Source organism: Nicotiana attenuata, chromosome 7 (assembly GCF_001879085.1).
Source record: "Nicotiana attenuata strain UT chromosome 7, NIATTr2, whole genome shotgun sequence".
Classification (NCBI taxonomy): Eukaryota; Viridiplantae; Streptophyta; class Magnoliopsida; order Solanales; family Solanaceae; genus Nicotiana; species Nicotiana attenuata.
Window position 1 is genome coordinate 63,167,792 of NC_031995.1, and position 22,645 is coordinate 63,190,436.

The 22,645-nt window shown below is 41.5% G+C and overlaps 1 protein-coding gene across 7 annotated transcripts; it reads right to left on the minus strand.

The window, feature by feature from the left end:
* LOC109229215 lies at positions 13,628 to 21,435 on the minus strand. Of its 7 annotated transcripts, none has more exons than XM_019394581.1 (6): positions 20,449 to 21,435; positions 19,320 to 19,777; positions 15,477 to 15,667; positions 15,314 to 15,380; positions 15,177 to 15,236; positions 13,628 to 13,817 (listed from the first exon to the last, which is right to left on the minus strand). In XM_019394581.1, the coding sequence occupies exons 1-5, from the start codon at positions 21,140 to 21,142 to the stop codon at positions 15,198 to 15,200; spliced, it is 1,449 nt and encodes a 482-aa protein (XP_019250126.1). In that variant the 5' UTR covers positions 21,143 to 21,435; the 3' UTR covers positions 13,628 to 13,817; positions 15,177 to 15,197. The 7 variants fall into 7 exon arrangements, with proteins under 7 accessions (XP_019250126.1, XP_019250124.1, XP_019250125.1 ...); XM_019394579.1 differs by lacking the exon at positions 13,628 to 13,817 and adding an exon at positions 13,977 to 14,200; XM_019394580.1 differs by lacking the exon at positions 13,628 to 13,817 and adding an exon at positions 13,977 to 14,200 and having other exon boundaries at positions 15,172 to 15,236.

The following is a 22,645-nucleotide window of genomic DNA, read 5'->3' on the forward strand; positions in this document are numbered from 1 at the left end:
CGCAGAGAACATCTCGGCCATACAAGTTGAAGAAGGGAGTCAAAAGACATGAACCTACATTCCTGGCTACCCTCTGTATTGAAGATATAGAACGCCTCTTCGATCTCATTCCTGAACCCGTGAAAGAGCTGCTAAAGGAGTTTAAATACGTCATGCACAAGACAGCCAAGCACGATCTGCCTAGGCTCAATGTAGACCATGAGATCGAGTTGGTGCCGGGTGCGAAGCCACCTGTCCGGGCGCCTTACAGAATGTCAAAACCCGAACTCACCGAGCTTTGGAGATAGTTGACAGAAATTCTAGACACGGGGATCATTGTACCCTCTAAGTCCCCTTATGGGTCCCCTGTGATCGTGACTCTCACTTCACTAGCAACTTTTGGACTCAGCTCTTTAAGTGCCTTGGGTCCAAATTGAGCCATAGTTCAAAGTTTCCATTCGCAATCTGATGGCCAGATGGAGCGGTTCAATGGCATGTTGGAGGAATACTCTCTGCCATTTTGTTACCGAGAATCGCAAAAGAATTGGGTGAAGCATCTGGATGCTACTCAAACTATATTTCAATTCACAAAGAGCTCTAGTAGAAACAAAAGCGCTTTTGAAATTGTTATCGAACAGCAACTGCTACTCACACACTATGAATTCCCCAAACATGTCGAAATCTCCCCGGCTGCTAGTTTCTCGAAGGAATGGAAGTGAAATTTGGAGATAGTGGCGGAGCTATCTTGTCAAAGCCCAAAAACGGATGAAAAAGCATGCTGATCAAAATCGTGGCTTTGTTTGAATATAAAGTAGGAGACAAAGTAATGGTGAAAAATCCCAAGTGGTACTTGTTTTTCAGGGGTCCATGAACTCCACCATTGTTCATTGAGAAGCGCATTGGAAAAGTTGCATACCGGGTGGATACCCTTGGCTGGTGGAAGATTCATCTAGTCTTTCATGTCAGCCTTCTGAACACTTTTTCGGGAAGACACGGACGATCTTTCGCGGAGCCAACTCACAATACCCGTATTCGAGGTCCTAATTCAACGGGGAAAAGGCGGGGTAGAAGCTATTCTCGATGATCGAGTGATTCATGCTTTTAAGGAAAGATCACCAAGAGTTTCCTGGTGAAAATAGCAGCGTTGTGATGCAGGGGAGAATACTTGGAGAGGGGAACAAACCTCAAAGCCTACAAGAGCCTAATCGAAAATTATCTTGCAAGTAAGGCGCCGAGAACGTCGCCAACTTCAGAGAATGTCATGGGAAAGCTTTCACAACCATGCCCCATGACCCTTAGACGACCCCATGGCGTCTGGCAAGCCTCCCAATGCTAGCGCCATGAATGGCCCCGTGGTCTTCGCCGTGCCAAGTGACAAGAGCGCATGTGCCTATGTCGCCCCACCGATAGCTCTCGCCAACGTCGAGCCGCAGACAAATGCAACAACGCCGCACGCGCAGACTCTGATGCTAAATACGGGGTTGATGCCAACGGATTGATAAACCGACCACAACCTGGAACCTTTATCGCCTTTGATTAAAATCCAACCACAATCGCTTCTTATTAACTTAGTTACGTGTTTAAATTTCGCAAAGTAGTTGTAATAGAAAAACTAACACTTTTTGATTACGTTGGATCAGTAAATTAATTTTAGTTTGCTTAGTTAATAATTACTCTAAGTCTTGGGAACCAACAATGTTCCCATGAAGAAAAAATTTGAATCCTGAATCATATCATATTGGAAGTTTCCGCACTATACAAAAGGATTGTATAAATAAATAAAAACGTTGAGCTCCACAACAGACATGCATGATGCACACCTTGTCTACTCGAAGCTGAAGTTACTTATATATCTTTTCTTTTTTATTACGCAAATGAAGAGCTAAGGAAAGTAGCTGGTGAATAGATGGTAATGTTAATAAGAAATATTGATTAAACTAGTTGATTGTTCTTCATATTGCTTTGTGTGGTGTGATTTCAGATTTAATCAGATCGTTAATAACAGTTCGACTCAAGTCTTGCATTTTGTCTTTGGTCGGGTAGCTAGAACAAGTACTAACAAACAGGTTCGGATAAAAACAAACTGAACTGGAAGCAAAAATAGTTGACGCAGCTCATTGTTTAAGTACCTGAATGCTCCATTTAACGGCAAACTGGATTCAGTTTGATTTAAATTTCAACTATTTGTTATCTACTTATTTTGACCGAATATAAGATCCTAGATACGTAACTTACAATTAGTCGGTGTCTGGAAATGGTTCAATTTTACTCCTATTACATGAAATATATCTTAATTTTAATCCTTTATTACTTTGGAGCTATTTAAACCCTTGTCGTTAGCAAATCTCATATTTGCTCTCGACTTTGATCTGATGTAGCTCTAACGTGAATTCGACATATTCCATTTCACATTGTTTACCTCGAAAAATGTGAGTAACAATTAAAGGTGATTTGTGGTTTTAAAGACATGTGATTTATTCCAATACTAGTGAATATACAAGTAATATCAGGTTTAAGTAGAAAAATTGATGAACCAACCAGTGTTATTAGAGCAACGGGGACCTTGAGCTCGATTATCTCGGGGACCTCGAGGTGAGTTAAGAGCAAATAAAGTATGAACAATAAAGTAAAAACAATAAAGCTGAAGAACAATTGTGGAGCACAATAAACGAGAAAAGCAGAATAGAATGTTCTATTGTAGTGAATGAGATGATGTTTGCAAATGATTGGGGTCCCCTTTATATAGAAGGGGAAAACCCTAATATGGTAACATTTCAATTATGGTAAGGAATTCTATGTGTACAGCTGTGTAACAACCTAGTACGACTCGTACTATTCCGTACAAATCTTATCCTTAATTTATGCCCTGATCCACGTGTCCTTGAGAAATTCCGCTCTTTCTTGAGTGTCATCGAAATTGTACTGTCCTCGAGGCAGATCATGACGGGTCTCCGATTTGCTTCTCGAGGTGCGCACATCCCGACCGGCGCTCGATTCTTACTTCGAGCTTCTGACTCGAGCTCGGGGTGTGATCAAGTCTTCAAAATCGAGCTCTCCAATTTAGACCGTATACAGATAGTCCCGCATTTCTTAGAATGAAATGATATGAAACGACTTGAATTCCCGAAGTCCTTTATGATGGCATCACTCTTTATGACGTAAGCGTTGAATGACCGAAGCGTCCATCGGTTCTTTTCCCCAAAGCATTAAATGCACATCAGAGCCGGTGCGGCCATCAATTTAATGAACCCGTCGCCACATTCCTCTATATATACTTGCATTCCTTCTCATTAAGAACTTTTCCACCTTGCAATACCTATATCCTCTATACGTTTCTTTTTCACCACCGGTTCCTCTGCCGTATTAGCTCAAAACCTCGCCGGATTGTTCATTTCTTCCTTCTTTTTCTAAAGAACCGATGGCAAAAACTTCCAAGTCCATTCCTCAGAAAGAAGGAACCTCCACTTCTACTTCCCGTTCCACGGTGGTAAACCGCCGGCGTTTCACAAGATCGTACCGAACAATTTTTCCTTGAAAAAAGGACTTTATAGTCGAGAACACTCTCGACGTCCCCGGCCGTCGAGAGCATACATCGAGATACATAAGGCCAATTGAGAAAAACACCTCGATACTGTAGGAAGAGTGTAAATGGGAAGAGAGGTCGTTCAGCAAATACCTTCTCGAGGAGGACATCACAACTTACGTAGAGGGGTTCCTGAGTGTGTATACATACCCTTTATGTTGGGTCCCCTCGACCCACCTCGTGCTTGAATTCTGCCGAAGATATCAAGTCACCCTAGGATTCATCCGTCCTTTTGGCGGATCATAAAAATGATGAGGTTCTTCATCGAAAAGGCCGAGCTTGAGTTCACCCTCAGCCACCTCATCCGATTATATCGACCCAATTTCAAGGATTAATCAAACTCGATCAACCAATTCCTTCTTCGCCAGTAACGACGAAGACAAGGATCGAGGTTGGATGAGCAGGTTCATCCGGTGAGGACGTCGATGTTATTCCCAAGGAGTTCCCTGCGTTCCCGAGAAATGGAACTTCTTACGTGAGTGGAATTCTTTGCATTAGTTCTTTTCAATAACTGAACTTCGCATAATTATTCCTTTCCCTTTTCCACAGCGGTACCGTGGATGCCTAATGCGGTCCTCGACCTCGAGGACTGGGGTCACAAACTAGTTGCTACTTCATCATACGACAATGCAAGTGGCGGGACTTGTCGAAGGGCAAGTGGGAAGCGTAACACCACGGTACGTGTCATAATGTTTCTTTCCTTATTAAGAATGTCTTCCTTCATGTGACCAGATTCCTCTATCGCAGGTATTGGTGTGTCTTCGAGATGAGGCCGCCCCCTCCCGAGGAGGAAGTAGGATCTTCGGTCCAAAGCCAAAGAAGGATAACAAGAGAAAAAGGTCCTCGAAGAGCGAGGATACTCAAAAGCCAAGCAGAGCCCGCTCGGAGGCGCAAGAAAGACATCATCAATGTGGATATTGACTCGGTCCACCAGTCCATGGACGATGATGTTGACGAGATGGAGGTTGGATTTGGTGACTCGAACCAGAAAATCTTCCGAGGCTGTCAAGCCTGCTGAGATCGGAGCCCCTAGCCTCTAGGAAGGAACTTTAAAAGAAAAAGGGGATAAAGGCCTTGCATCACCTGACGTGGTAATTGCTTCTCAAACTTCTGGAAATACTCCAAAGGGAGCGAGCTTCGAAGCTCCTTTGCATGAACAGAGCGCCTCGGGTGATCTCCCTGAGGCCATGACAGCATGTCATTCCTCGTCATTTCCGGCCTTCTCCGAGAATGCCATTAGGGATGCTCAGAACTTGAAGATGTCCGAGCTAGGCGGAGTACCGAGTGAAAATGACCCCTTCTAGGGTTGCTTTGCTGGGGTCGATGAGGCCGACCTAGCGGATGCGAGCTCAATCTTCGAGGAGGCTCAATGTCTTTGCTCAATTGTAAGTTTTTAGTGGTACTGCAATTTCTCCAATGCCATACTTTTCTTCTTTTGTCTAATCAATCATTCCTTTCCTTTCTGTAGGCCTTCGACAAATTGAAGACTGAATTGCGTCATTGTGAAGCCAAGTTGCATAGAGCTTCGAATGAGGAGAAAACCCTTAGGCTTCTCCTTGACAAAAAGGAGGAAGAACTAAAGCATCTTCTATCAGAGTTGACAAAAGCTCGTGAATATGAGAGTGAGTTAGAAAAGTAGGTAACCTCTGTTCTGAAAAAATACGAGCTACATCTCCCGTCTTCGGAGGCTAATACTTCAATGTCTCGGCTGCAGCAAAAGCTAGATATGATTGGGCAGCTCCAGGGCGAGGTAGATCAAGTTCGAGCCGAGTGCAATGAATAGAAGGCGAAGATGGACACCTTCGTTGTGGATAAAAATGATGCACTGGCGAAGGTATCGCCCCTCGAGGTTCAACTTCGGAATGCTCAATGGAGCAACTTGGTTTAGGCTGGCAGAATAGGCGAGCTCGAGGCTGGTCTTGCGAAGGCCAAGGCCAAAGTTGTGGAAGTCCGGGACGAAGCCAGAGAAATACAAGCCAAGACCGACAGGACGGTGGCCATCTATTTGAAGGACGCTATCGATGCTTAGATGAAGTTGAGGGGGGCTTCCGACCGAGAGAAAAGAAGCAATGACTATGCCTGACGCCGATCCCGGAGGGAGACCCTCGAAGAGGTTCATGCTAAGGGCTTCGATCTTTCCGAGGAGATAAAGCAAGCTAAGGCGGATGAGGCTGATGCCAAATTTGTCCTTTCCTCCGACGATGATAACGACGTCAAGGATGATGAAGAGGGGGAGGTTGCCGAAGAAGCTACTCCTGGGGAAGAGGCTGGTCCCGGGGGAGTGACAGGTCCGGAGGGAATGCCCCTCTGGTGTAGGTAGAATGTTTTCTTTCTTTTTTGTTGTAACTTTTTTAGTCGCTTTGTAGGTACTCTTTTGAGTGTAATATTACTTTTTGTATATATTAAAAAAAGGAAGGAGTTTCCTTGATCGTTTGCCTTCAATTTTATTTCAAAGTTTGCTTGATTTTTGATGCTATAATCTCTGAGCGTTGATTCAAATTCGGGGTAGAGTAGACCCTCAAGTTTTGTGTTTAGATCAACGATCGATAATAGGTTACCACTTAAGGTTCGATCTTCGAGCTAAGTTTTAGCTCGGGACTTTTGAGTCCGAGTTGGGTAAGGTCTCGAGCATGGTGTGCTTTAGCCTTTAAGCTTTTTAAATATTGGCCCTTAGGCTCTTTTAGGTTGGCCCTTAGGCTCTTTTGGGTTGGCCCTTAGGCTATTTAGGTAGGGCCAATTTGGTCTCTAAAATGGCTATAAATTTTTCCTCTTTCTGGCTAAAGACTTAGTGAAAATTTTGGTATGCCTTAGCATGTATTTTTTGTATTCATATTCGTTCGATTTTTTTGAAGGTTCGATTGATTAGAACCTCGTTTGTAATTTGATATGCAACGTTAATCGAATACCTCTTGAGGTTTTTCGAATGTTGATTTTATCGAAGCCTTCGCATTATTCGAGGGCTGATTTTATCGAAGCCCCTTATAATTTGCTTTTGCCGAGGGTAGCCTGATTTAACCGGGTTTTTCGAAGTATTTGAAGGCCTTTAGTTTTATGACAGGAGTCGAATGTCTCCGAGCCGCATTATTTCGGTCGTATCTTTTAGTCCCCAAGTGTGATGGCCTTGGCCTTAATATCGAGGGGATGCCTCTTTGGGGTCTTACGAGCTCAAGTGTGCCTCTTTGAGGTCTTATAAGTTCGAATGTGCCTCTTTGAGATCTTATAAGTTCGAGTGTGCCTCTTTGAGGTCTTATAAGTTCGAGTGTTTGATGACTCGATGTGTCGACTATCGATGACAGTCCCCGAGTATCCGGATGCATTTTTGGCCCTTGAGCCCTTTCTTGTAAGAATATAAATGTGGAAATAGTGGATTTCTTTGAGGCACAAAATGTTTCGATATAATAAGAATGCTTCTTCAAATGATTGATACATGCGTATATGTTTTGCCGTTAGGGGCTCGACTATTCTACATGGACACGGTTCATTTGACCGTTTGACCCATTACAACATTCTCTTATCAAGGCCCTTCTTGGCATGAATTGCTTTCTTCGAGAATGCGACCTCCGAGGGTGATGCCCCCCAGTGTTCGAGGTTGATTGAAAAGAAGCCTTGAATACTTGTTGAATATTCCTTAGGTAGCATATAGGTGTTGCCTCGTTAAAAACCTTGCCGGTAAAACCCATCTGGGATAAAACCCGATCTAAGGGAAAAAGAGTGCAATGCATGCTATAAAACCCAAGGTCTTCGGGCTAAAAGGTGCCTCGATGTTTCCGATCGAACATCTGCAAGGAGTTAGTTTTAAATACGAATGGAAAAAGGGGTGAAGGTCATACCTCAGCAGTAATAGCGTTTGAGCAACAATATATTCCAATTGTTTAGTAGTTGCTCGCCGTCCATTGTGCTAAGTTTGTAGGATCCTTTCCCTACGACTCCGAGGACGTGGTACGTTCCTTCCCAATTGGAGCCTAGTTTCCCTTCGCTTGGGTCTCGAGTGTTGAGAGTGACTTTCCTTAGGACTAAGTCCCCAAGTCCCCGACTCCGAAATATCGAAGGTTCGTCCTTCTATTGTAATACCTTTCGATCCTTTGTTTTTACGCGGCCATTCGAATTAATGTGGCCTCACGTTTCTCGTCTAGTAACTCGAGAGAAGTGTTCATGGCTTCGTGGTTCGAGTCCTCGGTGGTATGCTGAAACGTGACGCTAGGTTCCCCGACTTCGACTGGGATCAATGCTTCGGACCAGTATACTAAGGAAAACAGGGTCTCCCCCGTGCTTGACTTTGACGTCGTTCGATATGCCCATAACACCTCGGGCAATACTTCTCTCCATTTCCCCTTTGCATCGTCTAACATTTTCTTTAAGTTTCGAATGATGGTTTTGTTTGTGGACTCGGCCTGACCATTTGCATTTGGGTGGTAAGGTGCTGATAGAATCCTTTTGATTTTATGGTCCTCGAGGAATTTGGTCACTTTGCTGCCGATGAATTGTTTCCCATTCTCACATACTATTTCGGCAGGTATCCCGAACCGACATATGATGTGGTCCCATATGAAGTCGATGACTTCTTTTTCTCTTATCTTCTCGAAGGCCTGCGCTTCTACCCATTTTGAGAAGTAGTCAGTCATAAACAAAATAAATTTAGCTTTACCTGGCACCGTTGGTAAGGGGCCGACAATGTCCATCCCCCATTTCATGAATGGCCACGGGGATAGGACCGAATGGAGTTGTTCACCGGGTTGATGGATCATCGGTGCAAATCTTTGGCATCAATCACACCTTCGAACGAACTCCTTGGTATCCTTTTCCATGTTATCCCAATAATACCCCGCTCTGATCACCTTGCGAACCAAAAAGTCAGCACCGGAATGGTTCCCACAAGTGCCCTCATGGATTTCTCGTAATACATAATCGGTGTCCCCGGGTCCCAAGCACACTGCCAGTGGTCCATCGAAGGTTCTTCTATACAATGTTCCATTTTCATCGAGTGAGAATCGAGCTGCTTTGGCTCGAAGCGTTCTCGACTCTTTTGGGTCCGTAGGGAGCTTCCCATGCTTCAAGTAGTCGATGTACTTATTCCTCCAATCCCACGTTAAACTTGTTAAATTAATTTCTGCAAGGCCTTCTTCGACCACCGACCTCAATAGTTGGACGAAAGTCCCCTGGACGATATCATCTTCTTCAATCGATGACCCCAAGTTTGCAAGTGCATCGGCCTCGCTATTCTGTTCTCGAGGTACATGGTCCAGTGTCCATTCCTTGAAGCGATGCAATGTCACTTGAAGTTTGTCTAAGTACCTCTGCATTCGATCGTCTCGAACCTCGAAGCTCCCATTTACTTGATTTACCACCAAAAGGGAGTCACACTTTGCCTCGATGACCTCTGCTCCAAGGCCCTTGGCTAGTTCGAGACCTGCAAACATTGCCTCATACTCGACCTCATTGTTAGTCAATTTAGAAGTTTTGATAGATTGCCTAATGACACTGCCCGTAGGCGGGTTTAAAACGATGGCGAGCCCTGACCCTTTCACATTCGAGGCACCGTCCGTGAAGAGGGTCCATACCCTCGATGACGTACCCGTTTTTAGCAAGAGTTCCTTTTCTACTTCGTGTACGAGGGTGGGCGCGAAATCGGCCACTAAGTCTGCCAAAATTTGAGACTTTATAGCCGTTCGAGGCTGATATTCGATATCATACCCTCCAAGTTCGATGGCCCGTTTGGCCAATCTACCCGATAATTCGGGCTTATGCAAGAGACTTAGAAGTGGATACGTAGTCAATACACATATAGGATGGCATTGAAAATATGGTTATAATTTCCTAGATGCGCTTATTAATGCAAGAGCTAACTTTTCCAAATGTGGGTACCTGGTTTCAGCATCTCCTAGGGCCCGACTCACATAATAGACAGGAAATTGCGTACCTTGCTCTTCTCGAACCAACACGCCACTTACCGCCACCTCGGACACGGCTAAATACAAGTAGAGTGTTTCATCCTCCTTCGGTGTATGGAGCAGGGGTGGGCTCGAGAGATACCGTTTTAATTCTTCCAAGGCTTGTTGGCACTCCGGAGTCCATGTAAAGTTGTTCTTCTTCTTGAGTAGGGAAAAGAAATGATGGCTCCGATCTGATGACCTTGAGATAAATCGACCTAGGGCAGCTATCCGTCCGGTCAGCCGTTGTACGGCTTTCACATTGTTCACTACGGTGATTTCCTCGATGGCTTTAATTTTATCGGGGTTGATCTCGATACCCCTGTTCGACACCATGAAGCCCAAGAACTTGCCCGAGCCGACTCCAAAAATGCATTTATCGGGGTTGAGCTTCATGTTGTACTTTCTTAGGATATTGAACGTCACCTGCAAATGGGTCAAATGGTCCTCTGCGAGCAGGGACTTAACTAGCGTGTCATCAATATAAACTTCCATGGATTTGCCTATTTGATGTTCGAACATCTTATTGACTAGGCGTTGATATGTGGCTCCTGCATTTTTTAGCCCGAAGGGCATTACATTATAACAATACGTACCATACTTCGTGATGAACGAAGTCTTTTCCTGGTCCTCCGGGTTCATTTGAATTTGGTTGTACCCGGAGTAGGCATCGAGAAAAGTAAGGATCTCGTGGCAGGTCGTAGCATCGATCAAACGATCGATGTTGGGCAATGGGAAAGAATCTTTAGGGCATGCTTTGTTCAAATCTTTGTAGTCTACAAACATTCTAAGTTTATTCCCCTTTTTTAGGGACTACCACTACATTAGCTAGCCATTCGGGATATTTTACTTCCCTAATGGATCCTATCTTGAGAAGTTTGGTTACCTCTTCTTTGATGAATGCATGCTTTACCATGGACTGAGGTCTCCTTTTTTGCTTTACTGGTTTAAATCTGGGATCGACACTTAGTCGATGGGTAGTTATCTCTGGTGGGATCCTTGTCATATCTAAGTGGGACCAGGCAAAGCAATCAATGTTATCGATAAGGAATTGAATGAGTTTTTTCCTGAGTTCGGGGGTTAACCCCATCCCCAGGTATACCTTTCGTTCTGGAAGATGCTCGATCAATATGGCCTTCTCGAGTTCTTCAGCCGTGGATTTCGTTGCATCCGATTCCTCGGGGGCAACGAAGGCTCGGGGGATGAGGAAATCTTCTTCTTCGTCCTTGACCACCTGTTCATCGATCACCTGTTCCTCGGGCTCAACCGAGGGTATGGGTTGTGACTGCTATTTGGCCACCTGCTTGTCCTTTGACTTTTTCGGTGTGGATGGTGTCAATATCGGTGCCAAGTCGTGTACTGCAAACATCTCCTTAGTTGCATCCTGCTCTCCATATACTATTTTCACGACATCCTTTGTTGGGAACTTCATCATTTGATGAAGGGTCGATGGCACCGCCCTCATGCTATGGATCCACGGCCTTCCAAACAAAGCATTATACCTCATGTCACCTTCGATGACATGAAATTTGGTGTCTTGTGTGGTTCCGGCCACGTTGACTGGGAGGATGATTTCTCCCTTCGTTGTTTCACTTGCCATGTTGAAGCCATTCAAGACTCGAGATGCTGGTACGATTTGACCGAGCAACCCGAGCTGCTCCACGACCCTTCACCTGATTATATTTGCCGAACTACCAGGATCCACGAGAACACGTTAACTTGAACTTTATTTAAAAGGAAAGAAATTACCAGTGCATCGTTGTGAGGCTGAGATAAGGCCTCGATGTCTTCCTCGTTGAATGTGAGGGTGTCCTCGGGCAGGTAGTCCCGAGTCCGTTTCTCCCTTGTTATGGATACTTTGGTACGTTTGAATATCAGTCCCTGTGGGACGACGACTCCATCGATGATCATATGAATGACATGTTGAGGTTCTTCAGGTTCATTCTTCCTGTTTCCATCTCTTTCTCGAAAATGGTTCTTGGCCGGGTCGCTGAGAAATTCATGAAGATGCCCCTCGTTGAACAATCGAGCTACCTCCTCTCTAAGCTGCCTGCAATCCTCGGTCTTATGCCCATGAGTACCATGATACTTGCACATCAAATTGGGGTTCCTCTGAGAAGGATCGGTCTGTATAGGCTTGGACCATCTAGTATCTCTAATTTTGCCAATGGCTGAGACGATACCCGAGGCATCGACGCTGAAGTTGTACTCTGATAATTGGGGTGCCTCCGCCGGTCCCAAGTGTCTATCAAACCCGGCTTTGCTCATAAGTCCCTGGGAACTTTGACCTCGATCTGCTCTTCGATTATTTCGAGGTATGTTACGCCTTGGAATGTTCCTTCGATCCTCGACGTATGGCTAATATCTTTCCTTATTCGACCTTGACCCCCTGTCTGCGTTTCCTGACTCATTTGCTAGTAACCTTCTTCGATAAACTGAGCCCGAGGGGGCTTTCAACTGATCATCCTCGACCCTAATTTTTGATTGGTACATGTTATGCACATCCGCCCAAGTTACAGCGGGATACTCGATCAAGTTCTGCTTCAGCTGCTTCGAAGCTATCGAACTTCGTTCATTTAGCCCCTGAGTGAAGGCTTGTACGGCCCAGTCATCGGAGACCGGTGGTAACTCCATTCGTTCTAACTAGAAGCGGGAGACAAATTCCCTCAGTATCTCGTTCTCCCTTTGCTTTATTTTGAATACATCGGACTTCCTTGTTGCAACTTTTATGGCACCGGCATATGCCTTTACAAATGAGTCTGCCAACATGGCAAACGAATCAATAAAGTTCGGGGGTAAGTTAAGGTACCAAACAATGGCACCCTTAGAAAGAGTTTCCCCAAACTTTTTTAGCAAAACGGACTCAATCTCATCGTCTTCCAAATCATTTTCTTTTATGCCACAAGTATATGTGGTGATGTGCTCGTTGGGATCAGTGGTCCCGTTGTATTTTTTGGATATCTGGCATCCGAAACTTCTTCAGGATGGGCTTCGGAGCCGCACTCTGGGGAAATGGTTTTTGCACGAACTTCTTCGAGTCCGGTCCTTTGAAAATCGGAGGTGCTCGTTATTTGGTCGACCCTCGAGTTGTATGTTTCCACCTTTTTGTCGTTGTCCTCAATCCTTTTTTCTCCTGACTTGATCCTCTTCGTGAGTTCCTCGAGCATTCTCATGACGGTGGGGTCAGTTCCCGAGCCGTTGTTGCTTGATCTCTCCGGGGTTGGCTCAACACGATGAGCGGTTTCTGGCCCAGCCACGCTCGGAGTCTTTTGCTGACTCTGTAACTGGGCGATAGCAACTTGTTGTGCTTGCAACATCTCAAAAATCACTTGTAGACTAACTTCTCTTTCTCCTTGAGCCTGCGTCCTTTGAGTGTCAGGTTGATCCCCTCCGCGTACACTTCCTTCGACATCAGTGTCCAAATCAACGTTCACGGCAATGTGTGAACCAACATCGAAGGGGTTTGGCGCTGGTGCTACCCCAGGGTTTAGCGGTGGCACACCGATCCCTGCAGTTGTTGCATTGTTTTCTCCATGGGATCCGAGACCGTCGTTTCCATGCACGGGTGCATTTGCTGAGCTAGACATAACTTAGCCTGAAATCAAAGAATCTTTGACAAGAAAAAGTGAGAAGAATAACGTGTGTTATCAGAAAACTAGCACTAAAATAATCACTATTATCTTTAGCCCCAAGGTGGGCGCCAAACTATTTACCTCGAAAAATGTGAGTAACAATTAAAGGTGATTTGCGATTTTAAAGATATGTGATTTATTCCAATACTAGTGAATATACAAGTAATATTAGGTTTAAGTAAGAAGAATTGATGAACCAAACCAGTATTTTTAGAGCAACGGGGACCTCAAGCTCGATTATCTCGGGGGTCTCGAGGTGAGTTAAGAGCAAATAAAGTATGAACAATAAAGCTGAAGAACAATTTTGGAACATAGTAAACGAGAAAAGCAGAATAGAATGTTCTATTGTAGTGAATGAGATGATGTTTACAAATGATTGGGGTCCACTTTATATAGAAGGGGAAAACACTAATATGGTATATTTTCAATTATGGTAAGGAATTCTATTGGTACCACGTGTCCTTGAGAAATTCCGTACAAATCTTATCCCTTAATTTATGCCCTGATCCACGTATCCTTGAGAAATTCCATTCTCGAGTGTCATCGAAATTGTACTGTCCTCGAGACAGATCATGACGGGTCTCCGATTTGCTTCTCGAGGTGCGCACATCCCGTTGGGCTCGATTCTTACTTCGAGCTTCCGAACTCGAGCTCGGGGTATGATCAAGTCTTCGAAACCGAGCTCTCCAATTTAGACTATACACACATTTTTGATATTTCAGAAAAACATCAAAATTTATCCCTCTACTTTTGACTATGATTCAAAAGTACCTCGTTATACTTCAAGTTGAAGCTCATTAGAAGCAAGTGCAAATACGAGACATGTATTGCCATAAGGATAGAAAAGATATAACGAAGAGTAAATTTTGACCCATATCTTATTGATATAATAAAGCAATGAACATATTCACTGCAACCTATATATACATCAGACCTAACATTTGGGATTAGAGAAATCCGTGGTCATATTAATACATCCAAGTATTGGCCAATTCCTCTGCTTCGATATTCTCACACTCTACCGTAAAAAAAGCCCATGCCCACGCCTATGTTTCTCCCACAAAACAGTCCTGATAAGCCTTTCAGGTAAAGCAACAGAGTTTGGCATGCATGTAAAAAAGAGAGATCAATTGCAAAAACAATTAAACTGAGTACTGATCATCTTTCTACTGCAAATATAGAAGTTGAGCATTCAAATACTATGTTGAGTATTAGCATCTTGTTTATGCAAGAGCGGAATGACAAGAACAATGGTAGACGTGGAATCGGAAGCTTTTTAACATATCCATGTGAACATTACATAGCCCTATTCTAAAATAACATAATTCCAAATCTGATGTTAGTGATGCCAACCAAGTACGATGAGGACAGATAAGCAAGGCAAGTGTTCCAGTTTTGTCATGGACCTCAAAATACTCCTCTATGTTGCAGATAATACTCCTCAAAATACTCCTCTATGAATTTGTTGCAGATAATAGATGTGGCTCACAATTTTGTCATGGACCTCAAAATACTCCTCTACATTTCAGATGCAAGGCAAGTGTTCCAGTTGCAGCTCACAGTCAATGACCAAGGACAATTAATTTGACTCTCAAACATGAAGCCTAAATTGCAACAAATGAATTATGTATCAAACAAATACTGAGATAGCACATACCAAAAACACAATTAACAATAATGCGTTAAAAATGAAGACAAGAGAAGAGCCCTGGTGTGTTTTCGAATTCATAAAACAAGTTTATTACATCAAAGTGTAACGTGTAGTTGACAAGGCAATCATCTGAAATGTAGAGGAGTATTTTGAGGTCCATGACAAAATTGTGAGCCACATCTATTACCTCTTTTCTCAAAGCTCTTCTAGTGATTACCCTAAACATAATTCTATTTACATCATATCCAATAATACAAACATGTTCCACAGCTTTGTCTAGAGGGACATGTCAAACATCAAAGTTCATCTAGAGTATACTACATCAAGCAAGATCCCTCAAGGCAGCTTGCATTTACACATACAACAATTTACATCCTAAGAAAAAAGGGACATCCATACATTACCAGATCTCTTCAAATTTCTTGCTAGGATGTCAAGTTTCTCCATTTGTCCTTCAAGTCAACCTGAACAAAAATGTCCGAGGCTTCATAGGTAGGAGTATTATATATTGTGTTATAAGATTAATATGAAATGCACTTACCGGAGTCCTGTTCTCGAATATTTCATGATAAGTATCAAAGATCAGCCTCCAGTTTCCGACACCATACCTTCAAGAGAAAACACATAAATTAAGAGATAAAACTTGTGCCCATATTTCTTTACCATGAAAAACTTCTATAGAATAGATTCAAGTAAATACATACTTCTGCACACCAGACCTCAAAGTTTCTTCTTCAATTGTACTCCATCTCTTGGATTTCCTCCTCTTTGTAAATTTTTTAAATTCATACTTCTTCAAGGGGGAAACCTTCGTCCTCCTGGGGGTAGGTAACGTAAACCTCCTCCCACTACTACTTGGTGAACCTTCGCTTAAGTTATCGATTGAATCGTTCCACTGTTACATTTAAGAAATTGTTCTCATAAGTAAAAATTAAACTGTCAATCCTGTATCATTTTATAATAATTTCCAAAACAAGATCTGTTGTACGTAGAACAAACTTTTTCAGCAATAATTTCCAAACATTTCTAGTTCTCATATCCAAATGATTCCAGATAATCTACCAGGATTCTCTTCTAAGGAACCTCAATAACACAGTTCAAGAAACTTGTACATTGTCAAATGAACGGCAAAAAATCATATCTCTACCTAATCACGGCACAGAGCGTAAGCTGGCTCGGAGATCACCGTTAAAAAAAAAGGGGGTCATTTAGTTTCTAGGCTATGCCAACGGAGCCTGTTTGGGTTCTCTGTCTGAAACATTGATAGCATTACTACGGTATCATCAACAGTACCAAGCGTCACAAATAGTACAAGTAGCAAAGATATTCAGAGCAAAATGATAATTCAAGATAAGGTGGAATAATCCTGCACTAATATTTAAATGATTCAGAACCCCCCACCCCCAACTCCACCCCACCGCCCAACTTCTCCCAACCCAATAGAAAATACTAGGAATTGGCAAAAAATTGAACAATAAAAAGGTTGTTATCATGCTTACAGTTCCCTCAGTCAGCATGATTAATTATAGCATGCAGCTAGAGTTAAATCAAAGTTACATGCATCAAAGCTAGTTTGGGGCAGAATCAAGGAAGACACAATACAGATTATAGGAGGTAGAATGAGAAGAAGTTAACAACTTAAAGAGTTGGATAAGGTTCTTGTCAGCTTGATCAAGTGCCATTACAAGGAAAATCTGGAAGGTTGAAGGGTTACATAATTAAAAAGAAAAAGTTCAAGGGATTACGTATCAATATACAGATTGTTTAGCTTAATAATAAGAGATTTCGCTCCAAACTCACTTGGAAAGGAGACTTAGAGACTACTTTCCTCCTTTGTTAGTAACTGGTTGATAATATCGCGTGAACTATCCAAAACTTTCCTGCATGCTTATTTACTAAAGTAATGCTCTTCTTGCATGATGTAAAGAAGGAGAACGATATTGAAAGTAAACGACGGATATTAGTTTTTAGTTTCCATCTTCATTATGAGGATATGAAGAATTCTTGTCACAAGCAGCATCGTACATCAAAACACTACTATTCCAGCTAGTATCTGTTTAATACAGAGTTCATCAGACAACTACTACAACAACAACAACAACAACAATAAACCCAGTGTAATCCCATAAATGGGGTCTGGGAGGGTAGTGTGTACGCAGACCTTACCCCGACCTTATAAAGCCGTAGGGGTAATCACTAGCAACTTGTTTGGATGGTTGTTACCCATTGTATTGTATTGTATTGTTATCCCAAAACAATGTTTGTTTTGATTGTTTGTTTAAAATTGGTTGTATCGTATTGTTAAATTCATTGTTCCGGAACAACCAAAAGCCCCATTTTATGAAACAACCGATTTGGTGTGATGGGATCGTTTCCTATTTTCTTTTTCAATTATGCCTTACTTATTACTCTATAATCCTATTTTATTATTTAATTTTTTTTATTTTAACTCCAAATCTCCAACCTGTTGACCTACTTTGTCTTCTTCCATCTTTTCTAGAGTTGGTTGGCCCCGTTCTTTTTATCCAAGTCTCGTTCAATTCTTTGTCTCTTTCCATCATTTTAATTTTTTTTTTTTTTTTTTTGCTAATATTAGTTAACTTTTTTTCCAGATTTTTGCTCTTGTTTTCAAGCACGTAATTAATCATAAATTAGTAGAAAGAGGTTGTCTTAAATTATTTTTATGTGTAATTTTTAATAAATTTTATTTAAAACAAATGGGGGTATTTTAGTGAATTTATCAGTTACAGTACAGTACAATACAGTCAAACCAACCAACAAAATGTTATTTAACAACAACAAACGATACAATCTATTCAAAGGCTGTATCCATAAAACGATATAATACAATACAATTCAGTACAATACAATACATTATAAAACAATGGGTAACAATGCTCCAAACATAGTGTAGGAGTCTGCTTTTCTTCTATTTCTTTCTCTTCCTTGAACTTTAACCAATGATAGGGTAACATATGTCCTTAAGTTTCCATTTAAGCAAATCCTATTCTAAAACTTTGTCCAGAGAAAAATAAAGCTATCACACTTCATGGATACATCAATCAACAACGCTTTATCGGACTGCAGCCTAGCAATAAGTCTAAATAAAGGCCCTGATATCAATTGTCACATTCACGAAATCTCGAAGGATTTTCTATATCACTATAAATTAAATTCATTAATAAATAATAATTCCACTTTGGCCAAGTAAAAATGAGGATTGAGTAGGTTGACAGCCAGTACAAATCTAATAATAGTGAATCCTTTGAATATTTGATCTGAATATAGCAGGATGAATATAGAAAACTCATACCCAACTAATTCAGGATAGAGACGTAGTTGATCGATTTATACCAAGACCATCTTGCATCATATGTACAAAAATGTCTTCATTAACATTTTGCATAAGTCATCTTCAAGATATTTCAGTACAGGGTGATACTAAATACATCCATATTTTATTCTACAATCACGTATACACATTTAATAGCCTACTTAAGAGATCATGTATTAAGGCCTCATTTGTTTTATTTAAGATTAAGACTTCTGAATCTGAATACACATCTGAATATCAAGATGTGTATTAAGATTAAGACATCTGAATCTGAATACACATCTGGATATATTAAGATGTGTATTAAGATCTGAATAGAAATAATTAAGACTGTTTGATTTTTAACATCTGAATGTATAAAATTTATCTTTATTTGAAAATTAATAAGCATAAAATTCAAGTGAAATACTAACTAATCTAATATTCTATCAATAAAATATATAGTTTTTAAAAATATGGTAGTTGTTGGTGGTGATGGCTAACGGGTGAATGCCGACTAGAGGCGGTGGTAGTTTTGGTTGATGATGGTGGTTCATGCTAGTAGCTATAGTGATTGGTAGTGGTGGCGATTATGATTGAGGATGGTGGTGGTAGGTGGTGATAGTTAATAATATCGGGTGGTGGTAGTAGTTGTGATTGAGGAAGGTGGTGGGTGGGTGGTGGTAGGTTATATTGATGGGATGTGCCGGCAGTTGAGGCGGGTAAGTGTTGATTGTGGGTGAGAATAATGGTGGTCGGAGTGGTGGGGATAGTAGGTGGTGATGGTCGATAATGGAGGATATGATTAAGGATGATGGTGACATGGTGGTGGCAGAGGTGGTAGTGGAGGGTGGTGGTGGTGATGGTTGAGTATGCTGGTGGTGGTGGCATCGTGGTAGTTGATAATGGTAGGCGGTAGCGGCAATTAATAATGAATATATGATAGCCTCTTAATGAAATTAAGTCTCTGTTATAGATCTTAATCATACAGACCTATTTAGACCCATTAAGTGGTTGTGAAGTAAAAAAAACAAACATACTTAATGATTAAGATCTGAATAATTAAGATTCAGACTTTAAAAACAAACGCACTTAATATCTGAGATCTGAATGATAAAGATTCAGACCTCCATTAAGTGCAAACAAATGAGGCCTAAATGGGATAAGAAACACATTCTAATCAATTAATTCTACGCAACAAAAGACCAAAAAAAAACAAAACGTTAGTATATACCTCAAATGTACGAGCAGTGCTGTTTCGAGCCATTATGCTTGGCTTGGGTGCAGCATTTTGAAGACCAATGAGCTGGTCATCTTCATTCCCGCCATTAGCTTGAACCACTCCATTACTATCAACCACAAGATGAGGGGCTCTTCCGTTTTCATTTTCTGCAGGTTGCTGAGCGCTACTATCCCTGCCCAAGGACATCAGAGTCTCAGCTAGTTCCAGTGCCTCAGGGAGAGGGTCCTTCACCCCTGCACGCAACTCCAAGGAACTCAACTTAAGTGCTTCCTGTGCCTTGTCAATTTTCGGAGTATGCAGTAAATCTTCCTGTACACGTGATGCCTCAACTCCCGGCTCAGCAGAATCAGCAATTTTGACACCTTTGCAAACTCCAGCTGTTGTTGTTCCTCTTGTGCGCTTGAAAGCAACATGCTTGCGCTTACGCAATGCATTTCTCTTGTTTGCCTCTGCAAGGAGTAGATACATAACCTAATTGATTTAATATATGTCCAAGTCCAACATACAAAATGTTTAGAATTGTATTGGTTTTTCCCTCCATAAGGGTGACCATATGGACTACACAATAATTAAGATACAACAAAATTCAACCTTTTAGCATGGACTCTCCATTGTTGCCACACCCGTGTGGGATCCTCAAAAAATGCTCTACTTTTGAAGGATCCGACACACATCCGGTGATATTTTTTGAGAGTCCGAGCAACATAGCTTTTAACACCAGAATCCGGAAGTTACAACCACCCACTGAAGTAGAGCAGCAATCAGGATATTACATATGGTGTAGGCAGGCAAAGTGTTTTTGCATCATATCATAAAGATTTAAGGAATCCCTAGTTCTTAGAGAACCTTAGACAAAATTGCTAAGAAATTGAACCAAATGGACCCAAACAAAGCAGAATGTATATAGAAAATTCATATAACCAACCCCAACTAGTTTATAATCCGAGGCATAAGTGTTGCCATACCGTACAGAAACATTTAGGCATATAACAACCTAAGACACACATATATGCATGTCCATAGATACTGTAATAAAACAATGTAACATATCAACCTCCAACACTTTTTTAGAAGATCAACCCCCAACATATTTGCCATATACATCGAGTGTCAAGATTACCTTTATCATGGTTACAACAAGTCAAGTCCTGACCCGCGATTGATAAACTCTCTATCCTCTCACCACGCTCTTCTTTGTTTTCCAAACCCAAATAAGCCTTCACTGCATTATCGCGCCTCAAAGTCTCCGCTACAACCTCGAGAAAAGGAGGCCCAATTCTCTCCTTAGCTTCTTTAACAAAACCCTTGACTGCCACAACAGCTGAAATGCTTTTACTCCGCATTATCACATTTTCGCAACGCCTGTCTTCCCATAAAGCAGCTTCAATCTCATCCCTCCACTTCCATAATTCTTCCGATACGACGCCCACATTCTCCACTTTCTCCAAATTATTGATCCTCTGTTTCCATATCCTCTTTACTGCTTCAAAGTAATTCACTTTTTCACTTTTATTATTCAAAAACCTCACTGTACAATCCACTGCCACCGCACAATAAGCGGTTTTCATTGCTTCTGATGATTCAATTCCTTCTTGAGTATACAGTTCTTCCATTACCTCAAGAAATTCGAGGATTTTCTCAGAAACGGACCCATTCGAAATCTCGGACTGTATTTTTCGGAGGATTAGGGCCTTCTTGAGCCGAGAATCTTCGTTAGGAAGAGGAAGAACGCCAATTAGAGCGTTAAAGATGGTGTCTTCCAGAGGTTGCCAAAGAACAAACTCCAAAATCCAACGTGATATGTCCATATCCATTGATAAAACATGAAATCAAACCCCCACAATTATTATTTTTTTTCAACTGTTAATTCAATGAAAGAGTTATTTTAAGGGATTAAAACTACACCAGAATTCTAAACTAAACGTTTGACACGCGGTAAAATGTTGAATGTTTGACTGCAATGGCGAGCGGGCAAGGGCAGAAAATTCCAGAATGAAAACGGAATCTAGGGTTTCTGGAGTGAGGATTCAGTTACGTGCCCGCCGGTTCGAAGTTAACGGGAAGGTTTTACAAATTACTATTTCAAGTGCCACTTTTTCAATTGACTTGGCATTATCACAGACACAAACCAATATGTGTCAACTATTAATCACTGATTTTTTTATTATTAATCACTGATTTAGAATTTTACGTCCAATAAACTTTAATTTATGTCATGAGGAAAACGCATAAACTACCCATTTGTCCAAAGAATATGTTATACATTCTAAATTTAGGCAATATCTTGCTCTAAACGTGTCACGATCCAAAATTCACTAGTCGTGATGACACCTGACTCGACCTGCTAGGTAAGCCAACTAACAGTCAATACAATTCAAATGAGATTTATAAGAATTTACAAATAATCCAAGGACTAGTAATACAAATCATGAGCTTCTAAAACTTAGAATTTACAAAAACTTGTACAAATAAATACATCATCTGTTTGAAGTTTACATAAACAGATTAGCAAAATCTAAAGCTACCAAGGACAAGTGGCAGCTAGAACCAGAACGCATGTACATCTTCAATGCCAACCCCATATATAGTGATTCCAGCTCCAAAATCAGCACGCAAGGTGCAGAAGTGCAGTATGAGTACAACCAACCTCATGTACTCTTTAAGTATCTTGACTAACCTCGATAAAGTAGTGACGAAGCTTTTTTAGTTGAAAGATACTCATTGATATAACATGTGCAGTAGACTAGCAATAGAACAATACTAGAACATAACAGAAAAGAGTACAAGAAACAATTATGCGAAGCAGTAAATGATTACTACAAGATATCATAATTTAATATCATCAATATCACAACCGATCCTTTCCTTAGAACGATAACCAACAAACCACGATAGTAAATCCATAACTTTCATAGTGTGAGAAATGTACTCAAGATATCAAATCGAATGGCACAGCAACACTCTTCGTGCATTTATCGTATCCTCACTAAATATGCGTATAACAGTGTGTCACGCCCCCTTTTTCCTCCGCGGAAATCGGGTTTATGACATTTGGAGGGACATCTCGTTCTTTTTGGGAACTAGGTTTTGCGTTTTTGAAGAGTCGCCATCTAATGATTCGAGGTGCATTAGGACACCAATGGAATTCAATTCTAAGTCTTTTGAATAACCAGAGATAGGGTAAGGGCTTGAAATTATCCTAAGGGGAAGGTGTTAGGCACGCATCACGATCCACTAGTGTGGTTCTCGGCCAGACAGTTATTGTGAATTTGGGGTGCAACTAACATATAAGCAGATAAGGCTCAAATAAGAGGGGA